Below are 21,954 nucleotides of genomic sequence, written 5' to 3'. Positions count from 1 at the left end.
GAGTATTGATGGCTATTAATCTAGCATTATTGAATTTTTCTTATTGAGGACACTAATTTCAAATTATTAAAGAAAAAAATTAAAAGTTGACCTTGATTGATCAAAACTTTAGAAAAAATGAAATTGATTCATTAGAACTTGAATGGAAACTTGGAAAATGCGAATGATTTTGCGAGACTACTTGAAAATGTAAGAGATGGTAGCTAATACATTTCCTGTTCCCTTATTTGTAATTTTTCTAATGCTCTATATTGGCGATACTCTATAAGTCGATAATAATTATGAATATACATGAAGGTTGACATTCGCCATTGAAAACCATTTAACTTTGCCATCCAGCCTGGATTCGAACCGGAATATCCCGATTGCCGGCCACTTATCGCTACCAGTTACGCGGGGATCAAGTTGATGTGGTGGCTAGAGTGTTGGCTTCCCACCCGGCGGGCTCGGGTTCAAATCCCGGCGGTGGCAGAGCATTTTTAGAGACTACTCGATCCCTGCTTGAATGTTGTGTGGAGGACATTTCAAGAGCAACACTCCGTCCGTCGGATGGGACGTGGTGTGCCGTGGTCCCCTAGGCGCCATTCGCTAAGAGTATGCCGGATGCCGACGCCGGGTTTCTCTCCACCCTTGCCTGAAGTCACAAATGACCTCAGCTATCGGTCGCCTCCTCCAAATACCATACCTGCCAGTTACGCCAGAAAGGTCACCAAAACAATTAGCACCATGACGATGACATTACATTGATAATCTCGTGGCCAGGACCTATCGCAAAATTATACGACACAGTGGTTTTTCCTCCATGGACCCATTTTCGATGCTCAATTGAATCTTTGCTGAGCGAGTTTCCTTTTACCTCCGATAGGCGGTCGAGCCATTCTCCCCGCAATCACGGAATAGTTTATTGGGGGCCTTTTGCAATCGAATCCCCGACTCCTGTGAACGCCAGTCATAAAACATGACTGACAAAACGTTATCTGAACCATAATTTAAAGATTTCTTGGTTGCATCCATTCATTCCGTGTGTTCTGTTTACTTGCGTGACTTATTGCCCGACGGGACTCGCTCGGCATTTTTTTAAAATAGTCGATTGTGATGAAGTTTGAGAATGAAAGAGACTCGTATTTTTCCAACGTCCAATCAGTCGCCCACTTTTCGAACTCTTTTCGACGAGATAAACAAAAAACAGACGGATAAGTTGATGACGTCACGAGCTCGTGCCGTGTTTCCGCCTCTCAGCTACTTCAGCATAATCCCTGCGTGGTCCTTCGAAGTTTGCCCTGTCACGAGCGATTCCTTCCACTAATGAGCGGCTCCATTTGGACGAGGTTGAATGAACCAGTTCTCTAATGACGTCACCGGCTCATGAAAAGAGTTTGGCGTTTTTTTATAGTAAATTTACGCGGAAGATTGGCTGAATTAGGATTAATTATTATTCACCGTAACCTACCTTCCATTCATCAAATCCTTTTTTAAAATCAAAGTATTGGGTGCTCAAATTTCAAATATTAATGTTTTCTTTAATTTTATTTCTTTCCTTAAGCGGTGTATGCCGTAGATCTCGGCTTAGAGCATACGACATCACGGTGTTAGAATTTAGATCCTCATTTGCATGAACTTTGAATAACGTAGGGCAATTAAGGAAGTCAAAAATCGTCCGCGTGCATATGTGGCGCCACTTCATTCTTGGTGAAATATATTAGAATCGTATGCCTCGTTCAGATTACGATTGTTCCAGCGATTGTTGGAACTATCGTGCATTCACACGACGATTGTTAAAACATGTGCTGCCCGCTAGTGCTGGCATCTAAAGTGAACGAGAATTTGACGGTTAGCAAAGCTGTTGAGGTATGCAGGGTCAAGATATTACTGAGTTCAACGTGTATTTACCGAATAATTTTTCTTCCGCCCATATTTTTCCTTCCTAGGACAAGTCTACACGAACTTTTCGTCTTTCTCTTGTCGCCTCCGTTTCCGGTCTCTCAGCGCCTAAATTCGTAAAGTCGTGAAGTGGCAACGTTCGGAACTACGTGAACTATTGTCAGGAGATGCATTCACACGGCTAGTTGGGCCAACTATCGTTAGGACGATCGCTCGGACAATCGTAATGTGAACGAGGCATTAGAACATAATTTGTCTTCTTGCCCCGGTCTCTCCTATTCATAAGTGTGTGAGCTATCGGAGATAAGACAGGGGAAACCATTTCAACCACTTGAAGAGGTTACAATCGTGAATCCTAATCGAATTTTTAATAATGAACCACGCCCTAACCCGCAGCTATCATCGTCCAGATTGAAGGCGAGACATGAATTCGGCGAAGTCATGAATTCAATGCGAGGTCAACGAGAGCATTGTTGCGCAGGTAGCAGTTGCCGTGGCGACTTCGCCCCAATTGATGTGACGCAATGGGAGGGGAGGAGGAGGAGGATTCTTCCCCCCTCCCCTTTCCCTCCTTCCCCCACTCCCCCCTCGTCCGCCGACCTCACTCCCCCACACCCCTCACTCATTTCGTCGTCAAGTGACGTCACCGCATCGTCTCGGCGGGAAATTCGGGTGACTAAAAATACTCACGCCCCCCCCAACCCCCCCCCTCTTTCTCTCCCCCTCTCTCGTGGCCTCCTTATCTCTTTGGAGGCAAAAACTCATTCTTCCCATTCCTATTATCTTTTTTGCACGAGGTCTGGCTCAATTGAGCTTTCATTTTAACCGCTCATCCAGATTCAAAATCAATAAAAAAGAGGTTTATTTGAGCTGCTATTTCGTTCATGATTGATCAGCGCGCTAAATGAAGGTGATGGTGGCCATAATATTCCCACAATATTCCTATATTATCCTATTTCGAGTACTTACCACCACTGTGTCTTCCCCGGGGATCGTTTACATCGATTTTTCCCTCAGTTACATTTCTCAGTGGGACTAGAAAATAAAATTGCGTATCGACGCAATAGCAAAACTCGAGAACTAGGTTTTAACGAGTTGAGATCGTTAATATGATTGGTGGTATGATCTGATATTTGTAAATTAAATATGAACCTAATGCAGGCGTTGAAGGAGCGGTGAAGTTTATTCGACAGCACCTGAGATATGTCTTGAAAGGCAACATCGGCACAGTCAAAATGTGGAAGTATTAAAGTCGAATTTAATTGCTTGTTTAAGGAGAGAGGAGCGTAGGTCAAGAGCGTAGGTCACGTAGCGGTAGGTCAAGATTGTTCCACTCGCGACATGCGGCAATAATGAATGATAGCGAGGTATCGTTCGACTGTTATTCTTAAGAGTGAGAATGAAGCAGAGGACGTGCAGCCAGCACCCCCATCGTTAAGTAAGCGTACCAATTAAATGTACAGTCACTTTCAAAAGTTTTAGGACAAAGTTTGTGGCGCCACTTCTGCTTCTCGAGAAAATTTAGTTTCCCTTACTCCATTTGTTTTCCTTGCTCACGCACTGCAAATATTTCGCTTCCATGTGAAGATATATGAACAAAGAGGGAGAAGTTACTTGCTAAATTTATCGTTTTGTTTCGATCTTTGATGGATTTAATGATTAATTTCGTGTGCATACTCAGTGTCCTTGCTCCGGTTTTCACTGCTGGTCTGATATTATGTATTACAAAAACGTCAACGTCAGAAGTCGTGGTGGCGTAGTGGAGTCAATGCGACGTCGGCATAGTAAAGGTTGTTGGATCGATTCCCCTGCTCGGAATTAAGATCTCAACATTTTTTTTCCTTTGTAACTCCTTTTGTATTTAATAATGGGTTTCAAATAATTTAAATTCGCTGTAACCGTTGCATATTTTTTTAAATGGTAAATGGTAATATACAAGTTTAGAATTGGGCAAGGGCTGACGTATCATTTTTATGGATTGCTAGTACACATTTTGAACGTTAGGGATTTGCAAAAGGGGTAACCGTAACCCGAGGGTAAGGGGCGCATTCAAACCCAGCGTTGGTATTAACTTAGTGATTTTAGATTGGCGATGAAGGGTCATACATAGCAGTTGATTATTGCATTAATTGGTTTAGAAAGCTGTTGATTATTATTATTTTCTGCAATGAGCACCATATTTCATCACACGTCTCTTCACGTCACGAGACGGGTGATAAAGCACGGTGTTCATCACCACAAACCTCAGTCTAGGGATTCGAAATAGAGCTTCGAAATTAAACTTTTAAACGCACTATTTATAAAAATCCCTGGGCAAGACCCCCGGTATGGGCTTCCCCAATATTTTTTTATGAGTCGGCAACCCTGCATATATATCATTATTAAAGATGGCGGAAATAAGGAATTCGCCAATATTTGAATCCTCTTTCAAGTACTGTGTTAAGGCGAACGAGAAATAACTTCACTAGCGCGTTCAGAGCACGTTAAAAAAGATAGGGAGTAGAGAAAGCTGGAATCGGCTTTCTCTTGTTCTTAACGAAAGGCGCCAAGGGTCTGAACGTCACATGCGACGGATAGATATTTTGTGCTTGCAGTGTTACCCACACCACACAGGATGGGAACGACATTCAACAGAAAAATGTCTACCACCACCAGATTTTTGAAAAAAGCCCTCGGAGAGAATTACCTATGCACTGTCAAAACGAAAATCTGTCTCCGTGAAATTACCCACTCATGCTATACTCTTACCGTAGCAGGCATATAGTGCTAGATGGTAGTAGAGCTCAATAACCCACTACAACTCTTAAATAATTTCAAGTTTTTATAACTTAACTGAGAATCGTTTAACAAATAAACCTTTAAATATTGAAAAATGAAAACTGAAGGAATGAAGTAAATTCTATTACCATGACAAATTATAAAATGAATCCCTGGTTAGTTAAATTTGTGGATATCAATCATCTCTCCCCGAATGATCAAATGAAAATGACTTAAAGTGAAAATAATAATTCAATAAATAATCAAAAATAATTACTTGCGAACCCAAAACATATGGGAAACCTTAAAATTGTTAATTTAATTGCCGTGTTTTTTTCATTACATACCCATATAAAATAATTTTAAATTTTCGTAAAATCTTTTATCGACCAATATAAGTAAAAAAATCAAAACATGATACAAAAATGGCAAAGCTTGCAAATTATTCTTCGGAAGCGTAAGCGTTGGTTTTATCTAATTAATAGCGAGTAATACCGCCATTATTTTCTATGACCGCCTCCAGTCTGGAGCTCATAGAACGAACTAAATTCGCGCACACTTGAGGACGGCGTCCAATCGATTGCCATATTTGGCGCACATGACCATCTAGCGCATCCAGATTGCGCTCATTCCCAATGTCCCATTCTCTCACCACTACACTCCAAAGGTTTTCTATGGGATTCAAGTCTGGGGAATTAGATGGCCATGGCAAAACATGAATCCGTGGATGCTCTTCAAAAAAATTAGAAACGATATTTGCCCAATGGATTGGGCAATTGTCCTGGACGAAAGTCACTTCCTCGCCAGGCGGAACGACCGTTTCAATATACGGCAGAAGATGGTTCGTCAGGATACCCACGTACTCCTCTGCATTCAGTCTTGGAGTCGTAAAAACTATAGGCCCAGGCCCTGCAGCCGTCATTGCACCCCAATAACTTTTGCTGAGGCGTCCTGAGTTATTCCTTGTAAGGATGTGCCGCTGATCGTATCTATGAACGTAATATGTTCATGTTGTATTATTCAATTCCATCATGATTGACAAAACAATATAAATAAATATTAGCAATTTAAGAAATGCTTTCATACCGTGTATTCCTTGCCCTCCACAGTTCTATTCATCCTTCCTGATTGCTGCGAAAAGTTTTTTCGTCCGCGAAAATAGTTAAGTCCCAAAAAACCTGGTCGTTTACTAAATTATTTCTGCCAAAAAGCAACCTCGAATGCTTCTGCTGCTCAGTTAAGAAAGGCTTTAGGGCAGGTTTGTGGTGTTGTATGCCATTCGCAATCACCCGCCTTCTAGTTGTTGCGTAGCTGCAACCAAATTCCGCCTCCCTGGAAATCGCAGCTGCTCCGCCAATACTGAGAGGTTTATCCTCAATCAAATGGCGAATCCTGTTGTCCTCCAAATCGTTGGTGGCCCGAGGTCTGCCACTTCTTCGCCCGTCCTTCAGGGATTCGTCGCTTTCCCTAAAACGCCGTACCCAGTAATACACGGTATTCAGGGACAAATTGAGCTGGCCAGCTACTTGGGCAACTGTTTTACCGCCCTCCACCATGACAATTATCTGTCCGCGTAAGGGTGGACTCAACCGCGTGCTCCTCTGCTCTTCCATAGCCCAGAAGTTCAAGACTGGTTCTGAGTTAACGATGAAGTTGTTTCTGAACCACGTGCTTTTCTTTAGTTCGCTGGTCCATGGTTCACGGTTCTCAGGTCCTGTTCCCATGATTACCACTTCAAAACTATGGATATCTTTCATTCCCACTAATTAGTAATTCGTGGCATGGATAAGTGGTTAGAGCGTTAGTTTGCTGTTCTGGAGTCTTAGGTTCGCATTCCCACCGAAGCTAATATTTTTCTTTTGAAAATTTTTTATTTCAGCGTATTTACTGTCATAATTATTTTTCAGTAGATACTCACACTTTATAAAGGGCTTCATTTGTTTTTTATGCAAGCTGACCCGGCGAACTTCGCACCGCCTAGCAATCAATGAACATTTATTTGAAATAAATCAACATTCAGCCCTGGTGATGAGTGCCGAGACGGTATCTACATCTACATCTACAAATTACCCTGCGAGCCACCTCTAGGGTGTTTGGCAGGGGGTGATCAATCACCAGCATGCAGCATGCATTTGGACTCCCACATGCACACCACACCGTCCAAGAAACGTCCCGTATAATAACAAACTATACTACTATATGCTGTTAGAAATAGAATATAGAATAGAAATTCAGAAACATGCATTAAGTTTTACATAGATTAGTAGGCTACATTACAAGTCATGCAATCTATTTACGCGTTCTATTGCTGCCGTTATAATCTCTTATTGATCGTGGAAAAAATGACATTCGGAATCTGTCTGTTCTGCAATCTATCTCTCTTATTTTATTTATATGATCTGATCTTCCGTAGTGCGTTGGCGTCCGCAAGATATGGTTAACTTCGTCAGAAAAGACACTGCTCTTGAATTTATCTAAAAGGTTTAGTCTATTTTTCAATCTACGGTCCGACAGAGATTCCCATCCGAGTTTATCTAAGAGGTCAGTTACACTAACAAGACTATCGTAACGACCTTTCACATACCTGGCAGCTCTTCTTTGCACGCGTTCTAACTCTGTTATTAAGCCTTTTTCATGAGGGTCCCAAACACTGGCAGCGTATTCCAAATGTGGTCTAACGAGGGAAAAGTAGCTAATTTCTCTCACTTTGTCGTCGCACTTTCCTAATATTCTTTTAACAAAACCCATTTTACGATTAGCTTGACCGGTTATTTCTCGAATATGTTTATTCCACGATAGATCATTATTGAGTCTAACCCCTAGATATTTCACAGATTCAACTGCCTTTAACTGCGTGCCCCGAATGACATAGTTACGCTGTAGGAAGTTATTCTTCTTCCAGAAATTCATTACGACGCATTTTTCGAAATTTAATTCCAACTGCCAAGCATCGCACCAAGCTTGGATAGCAGCAAGGTCATTCGTTAGTTCATCTATATCTTTGCTGGAACGAATTTCTCTGTAAACTACAGCGTCGTCTGCAAATAATCGTAACTTACTCTGCACTACTTCGCCAATGTCGTTTATATAAAGAAGGAATAGGAGTGGGCCAATGACACTACCCTGAGGAACGCCAGAAGTCACTCTAACCTTATTGGAGACTGCACCGTCTAATACTACTCTTTGGACGCGGTCGCTCAAAAATTCTCTAATCCAGGATATGACATCTTCGTCTAGACCATAAGATTTCAGTTTTATTATTAACTTTCCGTGGGGTACTTTATCAAATGCCTTTTTGAAATCAAGAAAAATCGCGTCTACTGGAATGTTGTCTTCCCCGGAGACTAAAATATCGTGGGCGAAAAGCGCTAACTGAGTTTCGCACGATCTGCTTTTCCTGAATCCATGTTGATTTCCCATTAATAAGTTTTGCGCGTCTAGGTGTTTCATTACCGAGCTGACTACGATGTGTTCAAGGACTTTGCAAGAGATGGACGTTAAAGATATCGGCCTGTAATTAGATGGCTGTTCCTTGTCTCCACTTTTAAATATAGGCGTTACATTAGCGATTTTCCAGTCATTAGGTACTTCGTGTTGCTTGATGGATTTACTGAATATTAACTGCAAGTAGGGGGCAAGTTCTGAGGCTAGTTCTTTATATACGCGAGAAGGGATTTCGTCTGGACCAGGTGATTTATTTGGACTAAGCGATTTCAATATATTTTCTATTCCGAGCGTACTAATGTCAATAGCTGGCATCTTATGTAGACAGGGATTGTCATCGGTCTCGGGTGAGTTTTCGGAAGGCTCCGTGAACACGCTTTTAAAGTAGGAATTTAATAAATTGGCTTTATCGTAACTGCTTGTCAACACATCTCCATTGTCGTTTCTCAGCGAACATACGGTAGATCGTTTACCTTGAACTTCCCTAACATATGACCAAAATGCTTTTGGGTTATCCTGTAACTGCTCTACTAGTGTTTTTCTTTTAAAATTCGTGAACGCATTCCTGAACGCTTCCTTCGTGGCGGCTTTAGTCATCCTATATTTTTTAATTATTAGCTCGCGTTCATTAGCGGATAAATCCGTGCTGACTTTTTTCATTTTAGCATGACACGCTCTCTGTCGCCTCAATGATTTTCTCACTTCCGCGTCGTACCATCTCGGTTCGCTGCCTTCTTTTACTATTTTACTAGGGATGTAACTATTTATTCCCGAAGTTACGAGCGAAAGAAAAGCTTTCCAAGTATTCTCTACATTTAACATTAATACTGATTCTTGAAACTCGGGGAAAGCATTTTTCATATGACTCTTAAACCCATCAAAATTAGCTCTTTTAAAAATGAAAACTTTACGCTCTTTTTTATAGTTTACAGCGGTATTTAGAGAAAACTTTGCAGTTACTACCCTATGGTCACTTATTCCTTCGACAGTGCCAACGTTTATTACCTGATGTGGTATATTTGTCGCTAATAAATCAAGAATATTTTCTCCTCTGTTTGGTGCGGATGCTATTTGAAACAATGAATTAGATGTGAAAGTGTGTAATAAAGCCTCGCAGATCACTTTATCCCTCCCACCAGGAATGAAGCTATAAGTCTCCCAATCTATAGAAGGTACGTTGAAATCTCCACCCACAATCAAGTTTCTTTCAGGATACTTGGATGCTACGCTGTTTATTTGATTTTGAAAATCCAACATTGACGTTATATCTGAGTTTGGTGGTCTGTAATACGAACATAATAAAATAGTTTTGAATTTTGGACATTTAATTAAACACCACACAGATTCAACGCTGGTCTCAGTTACGGTTATCGCTTGGCTGACGATTGAATTCTTTACAGCTATAAAAACTCCGCCCCCAACTCGATTAATTCTATCTTTCCGATAAACAGTGAACGATTTTGGGAAGATCTCATTGTCTGAATCATCATCTGTTAGCCAACTTTCTGTTCCAAAAATGACGTTACACTTCGTACTATGAATTAAATGGTGGAATTCGGGAATCTTATTTCTTAAACTACGGCAATTAACCACAGCCACGATTAAAACTTCGGAAGTAGTAATATTGCGATTCGGGAATAATTCTGATTTGCTTTTGTCGAATAGACTATTCACAGGCTCTATACCGCTGATAAATGGAAATGCATGTCTTATTGGCACACTATCAAAATGACTTGAGCCTTGACTGCCTTTGAACGTGTTGCTCGACTGACGCTTCTCGTGCTTAAATGTAATACCTGAAACGCTGATTTTTCTCACTACTTCTCTATTCTCATTTCTGGAAGAATCTTTGTCCGTGAAAAGTTTTGAACTTACCCCTTTATTTTTCAACCCACTAATATATCTACACTCTGCCCTACTCTCTACTCTAAAAAAGACCTACAGTGCTCAAATATGCTACTCGCTACACGACTAGCCGACTCGGCCGTGTAATGGACTCCCGAACGGTTCAGAGGGATCCGACACGATCGGATTGCCGGCCTAAGGTCCACGAAGGAGGCTCCGATGTCCGTGCAGAAACGACGCAGCCTCTGGTTTATGCCTTCCACTCGGCTCCAAACCAGAGAACCACGATCGATCCTCGGGACAAGACTACAAATCGAAAGCTCAATGCCGACTCCAATGGTCCCACCCACCCGCTTCACTTCGGAATTCAGATCCCGGAGGGAATCTAGAATTTCCTCAGATCCACGGAAGGTGGCATCATTGACGCCGACATGAGCCACGACCCGCAGTCTGGAGCACTTCGTGCCCCGTACCGCCGCACCAACCGCCTGCGTCACCTGAGGAACACCGCCACCAGGGATGCACCATGACGTTACACGGTCGCTTACACCCTCGCGGTCTGCCCTCTCCCGTAACGGGACCATCACACGACGGACATTGCTACTCCCTAACACTATGATCCCCCCCTTCCCACTCTGACGCCCCTTCCTAGGTGCCGGTTTCGGGGTAGGAGTAGGCACGTCAGGCACCTCGGAGTTTCCATCCGACAGCAACTGGTACCTGTTCGAGACGGGGACGGGATTTGCCTCAGCATCCCCCAAACCCCGTCTTAGAGTGACACTACCACCGTCCCTCCGAGACACGACCCTCCAAAACTCAGATTTACGGGGTGACGTGACCCCGTCATCGAGAGATGGACCTCGAGGAAGGCTCTCGATCGACCAGCCGCTATTTGCAATCGGGCGAACCCGTGCAGCCCCTGTGGCACGGCGACCTTTCGAAGAACCACCCCTCGGACCATTCCCCTCAGCGGTATCAGCCACCCTTTCAAACTGGGCCCGAAGTTCCCGCATCATCGTCTCCAACGCGGTAATGCGGTCTCCGAGAGCCTCGCATTCACCGGCGTTTTCAACTCCGGCAACGGGTGACCTATTCGAAGGCATCCTATCACTATCGCAACTTTGGATTTCAGAAAAGCTTACCTGACGGGAGATACGCTTAATAGATATTTGAGAGAGTAAAACAAACCGATAAACTTACTAGCTTGTCTCTTTTTAATAGATATTTACGCTTAATAGATATTTGAGAGAGAGTAAAACAAACCGATAAACTTACTAACTTGTCTCTTTTTAAACGTAAATAAGGGAATGTAGTTACCTGGATATGGATTAAGTCGATTAATGGGTTTAAAACTAGAAAACTATATAGTTCCAAAGAAGACTAATTAACGAAATTAAGATATAACTTAACGTGGGACAAATAGATTAACGATAATAATCAACAAGAGAGCAAAGACGAAACTAACTAGCTAAAATATAAATTCCCCGCAATATGATCCCCACGAAAGAGCAAAGCTATAAAAAGGGTGATAGACTAGCAAAAATGTATAAATAAGGGTAAATAAGTTATAAAAGTACTAACAACAATATATAAATACGCGTAAATAGACTTTAAATAAATAAGTATAAATAGACTTTGGATAAATAAGTAAAAAAGAGTATATGAGTCCTTGAGATAAAAGTGTGATCAGTTGCAATGCGTTTGGTGAAAGTATATCCTACCACATGAAAAACGCTAACAAGGCAAAAATATCAAAACCGCACTCGAAAATGCAATGGAAAATAACTGAAGAAGAAAAAGGTCAACCTCCTACCCTCTAAATAGTCACTCGAGTTTACCGAAAGTGGAAGAAACGGATTAGCAAAAGGGATTGATAGCAGGGGGGAGGTGTGCCTAGCTCTTCAACGACGCAGGTGTTGTTTTGAGAGGGCTAGGAGTGAAGGGGTGAGTCAATGACTAACAACAAGAGGGACGGAAGAAACTACCTGTGTTTCAAGGGGAGATATGTGCTAAAATGACCACTACTGGAGAACGGAACGAGAGTTTTCAAGATCACAATGAGAGTGCTGCGCTACGAAAATTACAATAAAAATCCTAACAGTCAAAATAGACCTCAAAACAACGGTAAAACAAATAATATATGAAGAGCTTTATAACAGAAAAAATATATTAAAACAATATGTATATATATCGTTAGCCTATAATAAGAATTAAGAGTTAGGATTACACACCTGATGTAAAAGAAAGAAGGCAACTATCACAAAATTACTTAAATAATATTAAGACACTATTCCGATAGAAAAATTAAATCTAAAGCAGCCAAATATATATTCTATTTAACGACCGTAACACCAGATTAGTAAAGGCGCAGCGACACAAATAAAGATAACGTGCAAATAACTATGCAATAAATAATACTAAAGGGAAGAGAAAAATTTGAGATATACGTAAGTTTTCTACTTATCACTACTAGCAGATACTCGATAATCACACGTCGCAGGAACCGGGATCAAACAAAATCAGGATATTCACTCACTCGCACACACCACACACAAAACCCACACCAACTAACAATTAATATTGCACCCCTATATTAAAACTAAGACTAATTTAAATATCCTACGCTAATAAACAAATAAGCTACGACAATATATGTCACTGCACTATATTGCACAAGCAGCAAGACCCAAGCAAGCAGCAGCAAGCGCAGGTAGCAAGAGCAGGTAGTCAGGTGGCCCTGGGGAGCGCGCAAGGGATGCGTCCGTTCCGGTCAGGAGCTGGAGGCAGAATGAAACTTGAAACATGAAAATGAAAACAGTACTTGAAACGTTGGCCGTAAAAGAAACATTAACCCGGTGGGAATCCCGAGAAAAGTTTACCCACATTATTCGCCGGGAAAGTATAAAATCATATTTCACAATTAACATTTTGGTTACAGCATTTATAAATAATGAGTGGCGGAACCGATTTGAATCGTTTTTGACTTATTATTATACCGTGAGGAAAAAAGCCAATAAAACTACAACAATTAGTATTACAATTGCTTGCCAGAAAGGCATTTTCTCTATCTACATAGGGTTGACCAGGGCATGTTACGCAGAATTTCTTTCTGTGAATTTTCTTATTTTTATGTTTTAACTTATCAAATTTAGACATTGTGGTTTTATGAAGCAGTTAATAAAGTCCAAATTGTGGCGAGGCATTTATAACTCGGTTTGGTAAAAGTGCACTCCGTAAACGTGCCCCGTATGTAAACGAACCCGAGTGTACACTACACATTTGGGTTTATTCTGCACTAGCACCTTCTGATATACAACATTTTTTGCTTTGTTATTAGACGCACGAACAAATGAAGCGGATAGTTTACCAACACTGAACATGACACATATAATTGTTCATGAGAAAAACATGGATTTCCTAAATTCAGACTACAAACACTCAACGGTTGACATAGGAATTAGCTAATCATCATCGCGAATGAAACACGAAGCCGTAATTTGAATTTATTTGAACTCATAGGGCATATCAGATGGGATCATGGGAATCCTTGGAATGAGAATATCCTCATCTTTGAATTTTCCTTTGAATATAACCGCGTGAATCACATTGATTATCGGTTTTTTATCACCTAACATGTTCCATTGCATATTTTAGGTTTCAAAGGTTCATGACCACCGAGTCAACCTTCAGCTGTATATTGTGCGGTGGTAAGCCAGTAGTCACATCTAAGAAGTTTAAAAATGCAGATGGATAGTTGGTGACTTCATCTATTTTTGTAACACAGTCAATAGATTTGAGTAAATGCAGATTACCAATTATTTGCAAATTTCGAAGTTTCGAAGAAGTAATCCACATCTTCGTCCTGAGCCGCCGAAATCGCTCGCTCGCTCTAAAATTTGTGATTATTGTGCTCATCAGTCATGTTCGAGAGCACTTTGTTGAGGAGTTCATCTTTCGATGAAACGAAATTGCAAAAATGCCGAGGATATGAAATAAATCCGCTCGATTCGTCGACAAGAACACGGCCTTTACCTATAGTCAAAAATGTTTATGAGGCTCAGTCATTAAATTGGTAAAAACAAAACAGATCATTTAGTAAGTAGAATGACCGACTTGAACTTGAGCTGTTGAAGTGTTGCCAACTCCAAAAAATGTCCCCTAGCATCCATATTAATTTCTTCCATGAACTGATATTATTTTTAAATGCTAGTTCTGCTATTCGAGGTTGATACGAATCCAAAATCCATTCATCTAGAAAATCGATCAATATATATGTAGCCGTTCCCGAGTTATAAATAGTGTAACTAACACGATTTACGACTTTTTTATGAATATAAATATACTTAGATAAAATAAATAAATAACATAGAAACACTGAAAAAGGGACACTCACAAAATGTTTTTCAGACGTTTCTATGCGGTTACCCACCATTCTCAATGAGTGAGACAGGATTGCTGATGTCTTCTGTGGAGTTTAGGGGGGGGGGTTGAAGGGGTAGGTGGAGGTGAGGGGGAAATGGGGTGGGATTGGCTGGTGGCTACTGAGCGACGTTCAGCCCTGGCGGTTTGAACGCTGTTTCCACCCAGGTGTGCTGGGGGAATTGTCTGGTAGTATTTCGATTTAGGAAAGGGAAAAGCACTGCTCGAAGGAACAATTTTGTGTTGGAGTACTGGTTCAACGAATTCTCCAATGTAGTAGGCAGGGCAGAAATTGTAGGATAGTCGGTAGATGGAATTAAATGAAGTATTTAAAGGAAAAAGGAGAAGAGGAAGATTTGTTGATGACTGGTGGGGAGGTGGAGCGAAACAAGAAGCAGCACTTGCATCTTGGGCGGATGCATGTTGAGGAGGAAGAAGATAGGGGGGCAGTGCGGGGGAGAGAGGGGCGGGTGGATCGGAATATTTGCGCTCGTTGGGTGCCTTTCTGTAGGTGATAGAAGGGCGGGAAGGGAGGAGATTGGAAGTACTTTGGTTTGCGCTGATGATGGGGTAGAGGTCTCTTAAGATATTTTTTATTTCTTAGGACGGTTTAGGCCTTCTTCTAATTCATTGGATAAAATTCTAGATCGTGCATTCGCAATAGGGTATAACATCAACAGGTTCCCATTATCAGCTCGCCGACAACTTGGAAGAATCCGTTCTGACAAATTAGTTGGATTTTTGCATTGATTGAAAACTAGAAAACGCATCCAACGCAAAACCCAAATGAAGTAGCATGTGATGATTATAAAGGTTATTTGCTGTATGTAAGTCAAGTTGGACGTCATATAATGACACACATAACATCCGTCTCAAGGGAAGGGTGAAAAAGTATGGAGCTCATTGCAGAAAATAATAATAATCAACAGCTTTCTAAACCAATTAATGCAATAATCAACTGCTATGTATGACCCTTCATCGCCAATCTAAAATCACTAAGTTAATACCAACGCTGGGTTTGAATGCGCCCCTTACCCTCGGGTTACGGTTACCCCTTTTGCAAATCCCTAACGTTCAAAATGTGTACTAGCAATCCATAAAAATGATACGTCAGCCCTTGCCCAATTCTAAACTTGTATATTACCATTTACCATTAAAAAAAATATGCAACGGTTACAGCGAATTTAAATTATTTGAAACCCATTATTAAATACAAAAGGAGTTACAAAGGAAAAAAAATGTTGAGATCTTAATTCCAAGCAGGGGAATCGATCCAACAACCTTTACTATGCCGACGTCGCATTGACTCCACTACGCCACCACGACTTCTGACGTTGACGTTTTTGTAATACATAATATCAGACCAGCAGTGAAAACCGGAGCAAGGACACTGAGTATGCACACGAAATTAATCATTAAATCCATCAAAGATCGAAACAAAACGATAAATTTAGCAAGTAACTTCTCCCTCTTTGTTCATATATCTTCACATGGAAGCGAAATATTTGCAGTGCGTGAGCAAGGAAAACAAATGGAGTAAGGGAAACTAAATTTTCTCGAGAAGCAGAAGTGGCGCCACAAACTTTGTCCTAAAACTTTTGAAAGTGACTGTACCTATAATGTGGCGTGGGAAATTAACGTATCAATGAGTCGGGGAGGAAAATGTCGTCTCATATCACAATTAAATACAACAAAATAAAATAGTTTTAACTTCACTAACTAATTAAAGGTCGGTATGCAAGCCACGTGATTCAATACTGCGTTACCATAGAGACGCTCGAGGAATGTTGGGAGCGAAGGATTGACTTCACCCGCCCTCTCCTGTCCTTACTCTATGCTGTCACTACATCATTGCTATTACATCTTATCGCCGTCACTCACCCTGTTTCAACCTCACGTGTATATACCATAATTTTCTCTCGCGTTCGAACGACCCAGGGCCATTCAAATTTACTATTCCAAGTCGCGTCTCTGCTCTCTCAACGTTCAAATTATGTCTGTTTCTCAACCACTAACGGGAGCAATTTCCATCTCTTGTCTCTTGCTTGAATGAATAGGCAATGGATGGCAGAGGTCATTTGTGCAATTAAGAGCTTGCGTCAATTGGAGCTAGGGACGCAAAGTCCATTTTGATGATTGAATAGTGCTGATGGATTGAATTTTGCTATTGAGAACAGAATGAAATATATATTCAAGTCAATAAAACTTGCAAATTTTACTTCATACATTTTACTTATAACACGAACTGTGTTTCAAGAATTAGTGTCATCTTCAGGTGAAATTCCTTACTTGAATTCCAATGTCTTCTCAAAGGGTGTGGGCAAAGAGAGGAGAAAGTGGAGGGGCAGAGATTATGGGGTTTGTAATTACCCCTGAAACCGTTCAATTTGTTGGCATATATATTCATAACGCTCTGGGCCATGTATTTTGGGCTTTTGCAATGTATTTTACTCCATCACCGATGGAGTAAAATACATTGCAAAAAAGAACTTGGGTCAGCAAAAAAGAGCATTACATGAAAAATAACAGAGATAGTGTTATGATACAAAGCTGATAAAGAATAGCAAGAAAACAATGTTTAAATATTTACAATATTCACAATCCGCACGCTGTAATACGCTACTAGGCACACTTGGGTTTATCTTACTACCTTGGCTCTCTGCTGGGTTCCCTCGACGTACTTTTCTCCTCTGACACGAGTCTCTTGACCCGTGACGGCACCTATACACTCCCTTGAAAATTATTCTCGAGTCGAGGATCGAAACGTCGGCCCAAAAACATCCCCTAACTCGGTGAACGACCCGAGAATAAAAGGAAAAATAAAGATGCCTTCAGTCTCTGATCAGGGGCCGTATTCTGAATTTCGTCGGTGCCGCACCGGTCGGTTTCCCTTTCAAGCCCACCGACTGGACATCAAACCGTACCGACAACGGATTCCGCACCGACGACGACACTTTCAGCGATTCTGTAAGGTCGTCGGTTTCAAACCAGTCGGTACGATTCCCTCTCCTTCCCAAACAGGGAAAATCCGACTATATCCGAAGTTTCACGTGTCTCCACCAATGAAAGAAGGGTAAAAACAAGAGAAGACTCATTGGCACAGTTTGTTGTCGTCATTCTCAATCTTTTTATTTGCGGAAATTACGACTTATTGCTAGATTAAGATAAACGATATTGAATAAGTTGTTAACAATGCTTATATAATGTGTGGTAGTAATGCTGTACATACAGAATCGAAGGAAACAATATTACAACATCACAATAAAGTTTGTATGTGATGGAGATTGTTGTTGCTGGAATGAATTATTGAAACTATCCTTGAGATCGTAGTTTCTTTTTTTAAATATTGGTTCCGTATATTGCTATTTATTCATGATTTGGTAATATAGTTGTCATTAAGTAAGTTCCGTCTAAATGTTATCAACGGAAGGTTATGCCATTGGCACCGTAGCAGACGAAAATAACATACCATGGAACGTGAACGTAGGATTCAAAAGCAAATGTAAATGTCATATTAGAGGAACAAGTTAGGAAATTGTTATTAAAATATGGAACTGGGTGTAATTAAAAGAAGTGTAATGACGAGGAAGTAAAGAAATTGTGATTGGGCGAAATACATATGTTTAAGTTGCGCATTCCAAGTGAGAGAAAATGATAATATTGCGGTAAACCTCATACTTATTAACAAATATCTTCTTTCATCGTCAAGGGAATCAATGGCTGACGATAAAATGAAATATAGTTGCCTGTTACAGATGAAAGAAACTGATACCGTTGTGGCAAACTTCATACTTAAATAAAAAGATCTTATTTCTATGCCGAGAGAAACGCCAAATGATGATTGAGTGAAATAATAGTTGCCTATTCAGAGTGAGATAAAGTGATAACATTGCGGCAAAACTCATATTTAATCAAAAATATCTTTTTTATGTCAAAGGAGCAAATAAGTGATGATAGAGTGAAAGAAATCCTATTACAAGCGAGTGAAAGTGGTAACATAAATGAGAGAAAGTCATTATATAGTGGCAAACCTAATGTTTATTAACCAATATCTTATATTTATGTCAAGGTAATCAATATAGATGTTGACACAGTGAATTATAGAGGCCTATTCGAAGGGGCAGAAAAAGATAACATTGCAGCAAACCTCATTATTTACTCGGTGATGAGATAAAAACAAAATAAAACGTACAATGCGCACCGGGGAGTTGATGAAGCCCACTAGTCGGTGGCCGTACCGACACCTTTTTGCTGTCGGTACGGCTACCGACGATCTCTCGCCCTCACGTCGGTGCCGCACCGATCGGGTTCGTACAGAATCGCACGACTTCTTACCGGGAGTCAGTGTGACGTCGCACCCGACGAATCGGTGCCGCACCGATCGGTTTGGAGTTACAGAATACGGCCCCTGGTCTCAAACATTCCATTGAGGCGATTGGAGATCCTTTCCCTCGTTGTGTCAATGAGAATGGGTTTCGAAGAAATATTTATTTCAGTTACAAAGATTTGGCCGATAGTCAAATTTTATTCTACATAGATACACTAGCATCCCTTCTTAATTCTTACGCATGAATTTCGTTTCCTTAGTATCTAATGTTTCATCCAGCTCTTCAGGTATAACTACTTAGTTACAATAATTGAACAAAGAAAGGGAATGAAAGCTTTGAGATAAACATTTTACGCGCGGAAAAAGAATGTAAGCACTTAGAAAGTGGATACACATGCTTAAATAGCTTTGCTTACAAAATTGTACGAACGTGGAAGTGAATATTCTCAATCCAAAGGATTTTACTGAAAAATAATGACTGATGGTATTTAAAAAAATTATGATTCACATTTATCACTGCTTAACCCATTACTGCCCTGAAAATTTTCCGCGATAGTGAAGATATTTTGTTTCGTTGCTCCTTCGATCTTTTTTGGTAATCCAGTGAAATATTTTGGTGATGAATCAACACGTTTCTTCAGAATGATCCGAAGCCATATAGCTGCATTGGATGGTTACGAGGTCAAAATCTAATGTTGGTCAATTTCTGCGAGTGACCTTAATAGAAAGAATTAACCTTCATGGCAAGCATATTTTCGAATGAAAGAAAATTGAAAATAATCCATACAATTCCTAATCTGCACTTTTATGATACTTGCTTGTAATTTACATAAAAGAGGCGTCCAGAGGGCTTTCTACGAAAAGAAGAATCTTCTTATAGCTGAGAGTACAAGCATAGAGGTGAAGAAACGATTCAACAGATGCTGCATATGGAGCAGGTTTCTATATGGTGGTGAGGCTTGGACGTTCACAGCAGCGGAGAATTAAGGGGTGGAAGCATTCGAAATGTAGAGCTACCGAAGAATGATGAAGATAAAATGGATTGACCGTGTGAGTAACGAGGAAGTGCTAAGAAGAGTGGGGGAAAAGAGAAGCCTCCTAAGATCCTTATGCAGAAGACGGGACAACTTAGTTGGCCACATTTTGAAGCACGATTGCCTGATGAAGACTATTGTTGAAGGACAAGTGGAAGGGGAAAAGGGCAAGGGACGGCCCCGAATGAGTTATATCGGACAGGTTATAAAGGATGTAAAAGAGAATAAATATGTAGCTATGAAGAGATTAGCGGATAGGAGAGAGAAATGGAGAACTGCGTCAAATCAATCTTAGGATTGTTGACTAATGATGATGATGATGATGAGGCGTCCATACAAAATTTGCGTTTCGCAACCGTCTCTTTCCACCAATTGGCTTATTTCGATTGTCTTCAAAAATTACCAAATAATTGGATTGATCTGTTGCAAGCCTCGCCGACATATGGTTGACAGTTGACAACATATCTGTGACAGTTCGACGGCCAAAAGGAGTACGGGTTTTCTTCAAGAGCCTCATGTGCTCAGAATGGTAAGATATGGCTGCGGTAATGGGTTAATATTAAGTTCCCTGCACTCACATAACAAACAAATCCGCACAAAAATCTAACCGAACGTAAACTGGTTGTTTGGGTTGAGCATTGGTTTGCGAGCAGAACGCATCTGTGGCGAACTCATCGACATTGTGTACCCGACCGCTCACTTAGCGATACGACCCGAAGATTCATTAGGTTAGGTGAGGGTAGAGCCCACCCAGGAACTTCCCTTGGGCCTCCTCGTCCTTCGAAGATTTTTTGTTCCCCAAGAGTGTCCGAAGAGTCCTTACCCGGGCTTAGAACCTGGGACTATACGTCCAGCGGCTAAACGATCATCCTCTCCAACAAACTCACTTCCCAATCTCCATGTGTCCACTGTAGTCGACCAATTATTTAACGCGTATCGATATACCTACCGTTAGACATCTATTGCATATGTCGCTAAAAGTGTTTGTCGTTATTTTATGATGTTGCATGAGAGATTGTTTTGCTTACTCATTGTTTCCATAAAAATATTTATAAGTAATCTTTTCTCTTGCGATTTTTCTTGCGGGTTGAAAAAAAATGCACCAACGGTTTGAGTAGAGGAGTGCTGATGTCATTGCTCCGAGGAACAGCGCCGGAGACGAAACTGTTGGTGAATATATTTTTCATTTGTGACGCGGGTTCACCCAAAAATATCTCTCAGGGCATCATGTACCGCGAAAGCCTTTACCAATTGAATATTTTGTTTGTTTGCAGCACTCACTGAGTGTGGTCAATAAAAACAAATCTTTCGTTCTGCTAAAAAACGTTTTTCATATTCACGAGTAGTATTTCCACAAAACCCTTAATAAATGCTAATGTACGTAAATATTTCGCGTTATTTAGTTTGCTTATCCAATTTTCTATTATTTCCATTCAAAAATAGGAAACATAGAATTGGACATATGGTTGCTACATCGTCATCATCATTGGTCAACAATCCTAAGATAACTGATTTGACGCAGCTCTCCATTCTTCTCTCCTATCCACTAGCCTTTTCATGGCGACGTATTTCTTCTCTTTCATATCTTTTATAGCCTCTCCCATGAAACTGACCTTGTACGATTGCTTTCATCAGTCCGGCACACCTTATAATGTGTTAAAATAAATTGTCCTATCTTATTTTCAGTGTTTTAGGAGGCTTCTCTTTTCTCCCACTCTTCTTAGCAGCTCCTCGTTGTTTGCACAGTCGATCCACTGTATCATCATGATTCTTCGGTAGCATGTTCCTCCCGCGTCTGTCTTTTCTTGTCCCAGTCTACTTTCTCCCTACCTCCCTATCTGATGAACTGTTTCCTTATCTTTATACTTGTACTTACCTTATCTTATCGTTCACCAATTTTTTATTATCTTTGATTGTGATAGACTTTGAATAATTTAGATACCCATATTTTTCTCTTAATCGAACGGTGTTCGTAAATCGAAAATCGCCGGAATAAAGTCCAAAATAGCCTTTTTTTGAGATCGTAGTCGTGAGTCGATAATCGTGTGATCGTACTATTGACTCACAATCAGTTCTATCCATGCCATACCATTGGGAGGGCATCCGAGCCCTCTGTTCTCTGTGGAGCATTCGACACGCCGCGCCGCCCGTTCCTCCCGCATCTGTCTTTTCTTGTCCCAGTCTCCTTTCCCCCTCCCTCCCCACACCCCACCCCACCCCACCCCACCGAACCTCCACTCGCTTATC

General features: G+C 40.8%; 1 protein-coding gene across 1 annotated transcript; it reads right to left on the bottom strand.

Annotated features, from left to right (window-relative positions):
• Nucleotides 1–5,753: 5,753 nt before the first annotated feature.
• Nucleotides 5,754–6,362, bottom strand: LOC124157131 (histone-lysine N-methyltransferase SETMAR-like). The gene has a single exon (XM_046531635.1). It carries the CDS (start codon nucleotides 6,360–6,362, stop codon nucleotides 5,754–5,756), a length of 609 nt encoding a protein of 202 aa, XP_046387591.1.
• Between the last annotated feature and the right edge of the window lie 15,592 nt (nucleotides 6,363–21,954).

The sequence above is a fragment of the Ischnura elegans genome, chromosome 4 (assembly GCF_921293095.1).
Source record: "Ischnura elegans chromosome 4, ioIscEleg1.1, whole genome shotgun sequence".
Taxonomy (NCBI): Eukaryota; Metazoa; Arthropoda; class Insecta; order Odonata; family Coenagrionidae; genus Ischnura; species Ischnura elegans.
This window is presented reverse-complemented; position numbering and strand designations above follow the sequence as displayed.

Bases quoted from the DNA above. Each gene is read 5' to 3' on its own strand.
- LOC124157131 (XM_046531635.1), bottom strand. From the start codon at position 6,362: ATGGGAACAGGACCTGAGAACCGTGAACCATGGACCAGCGAACTAAAG.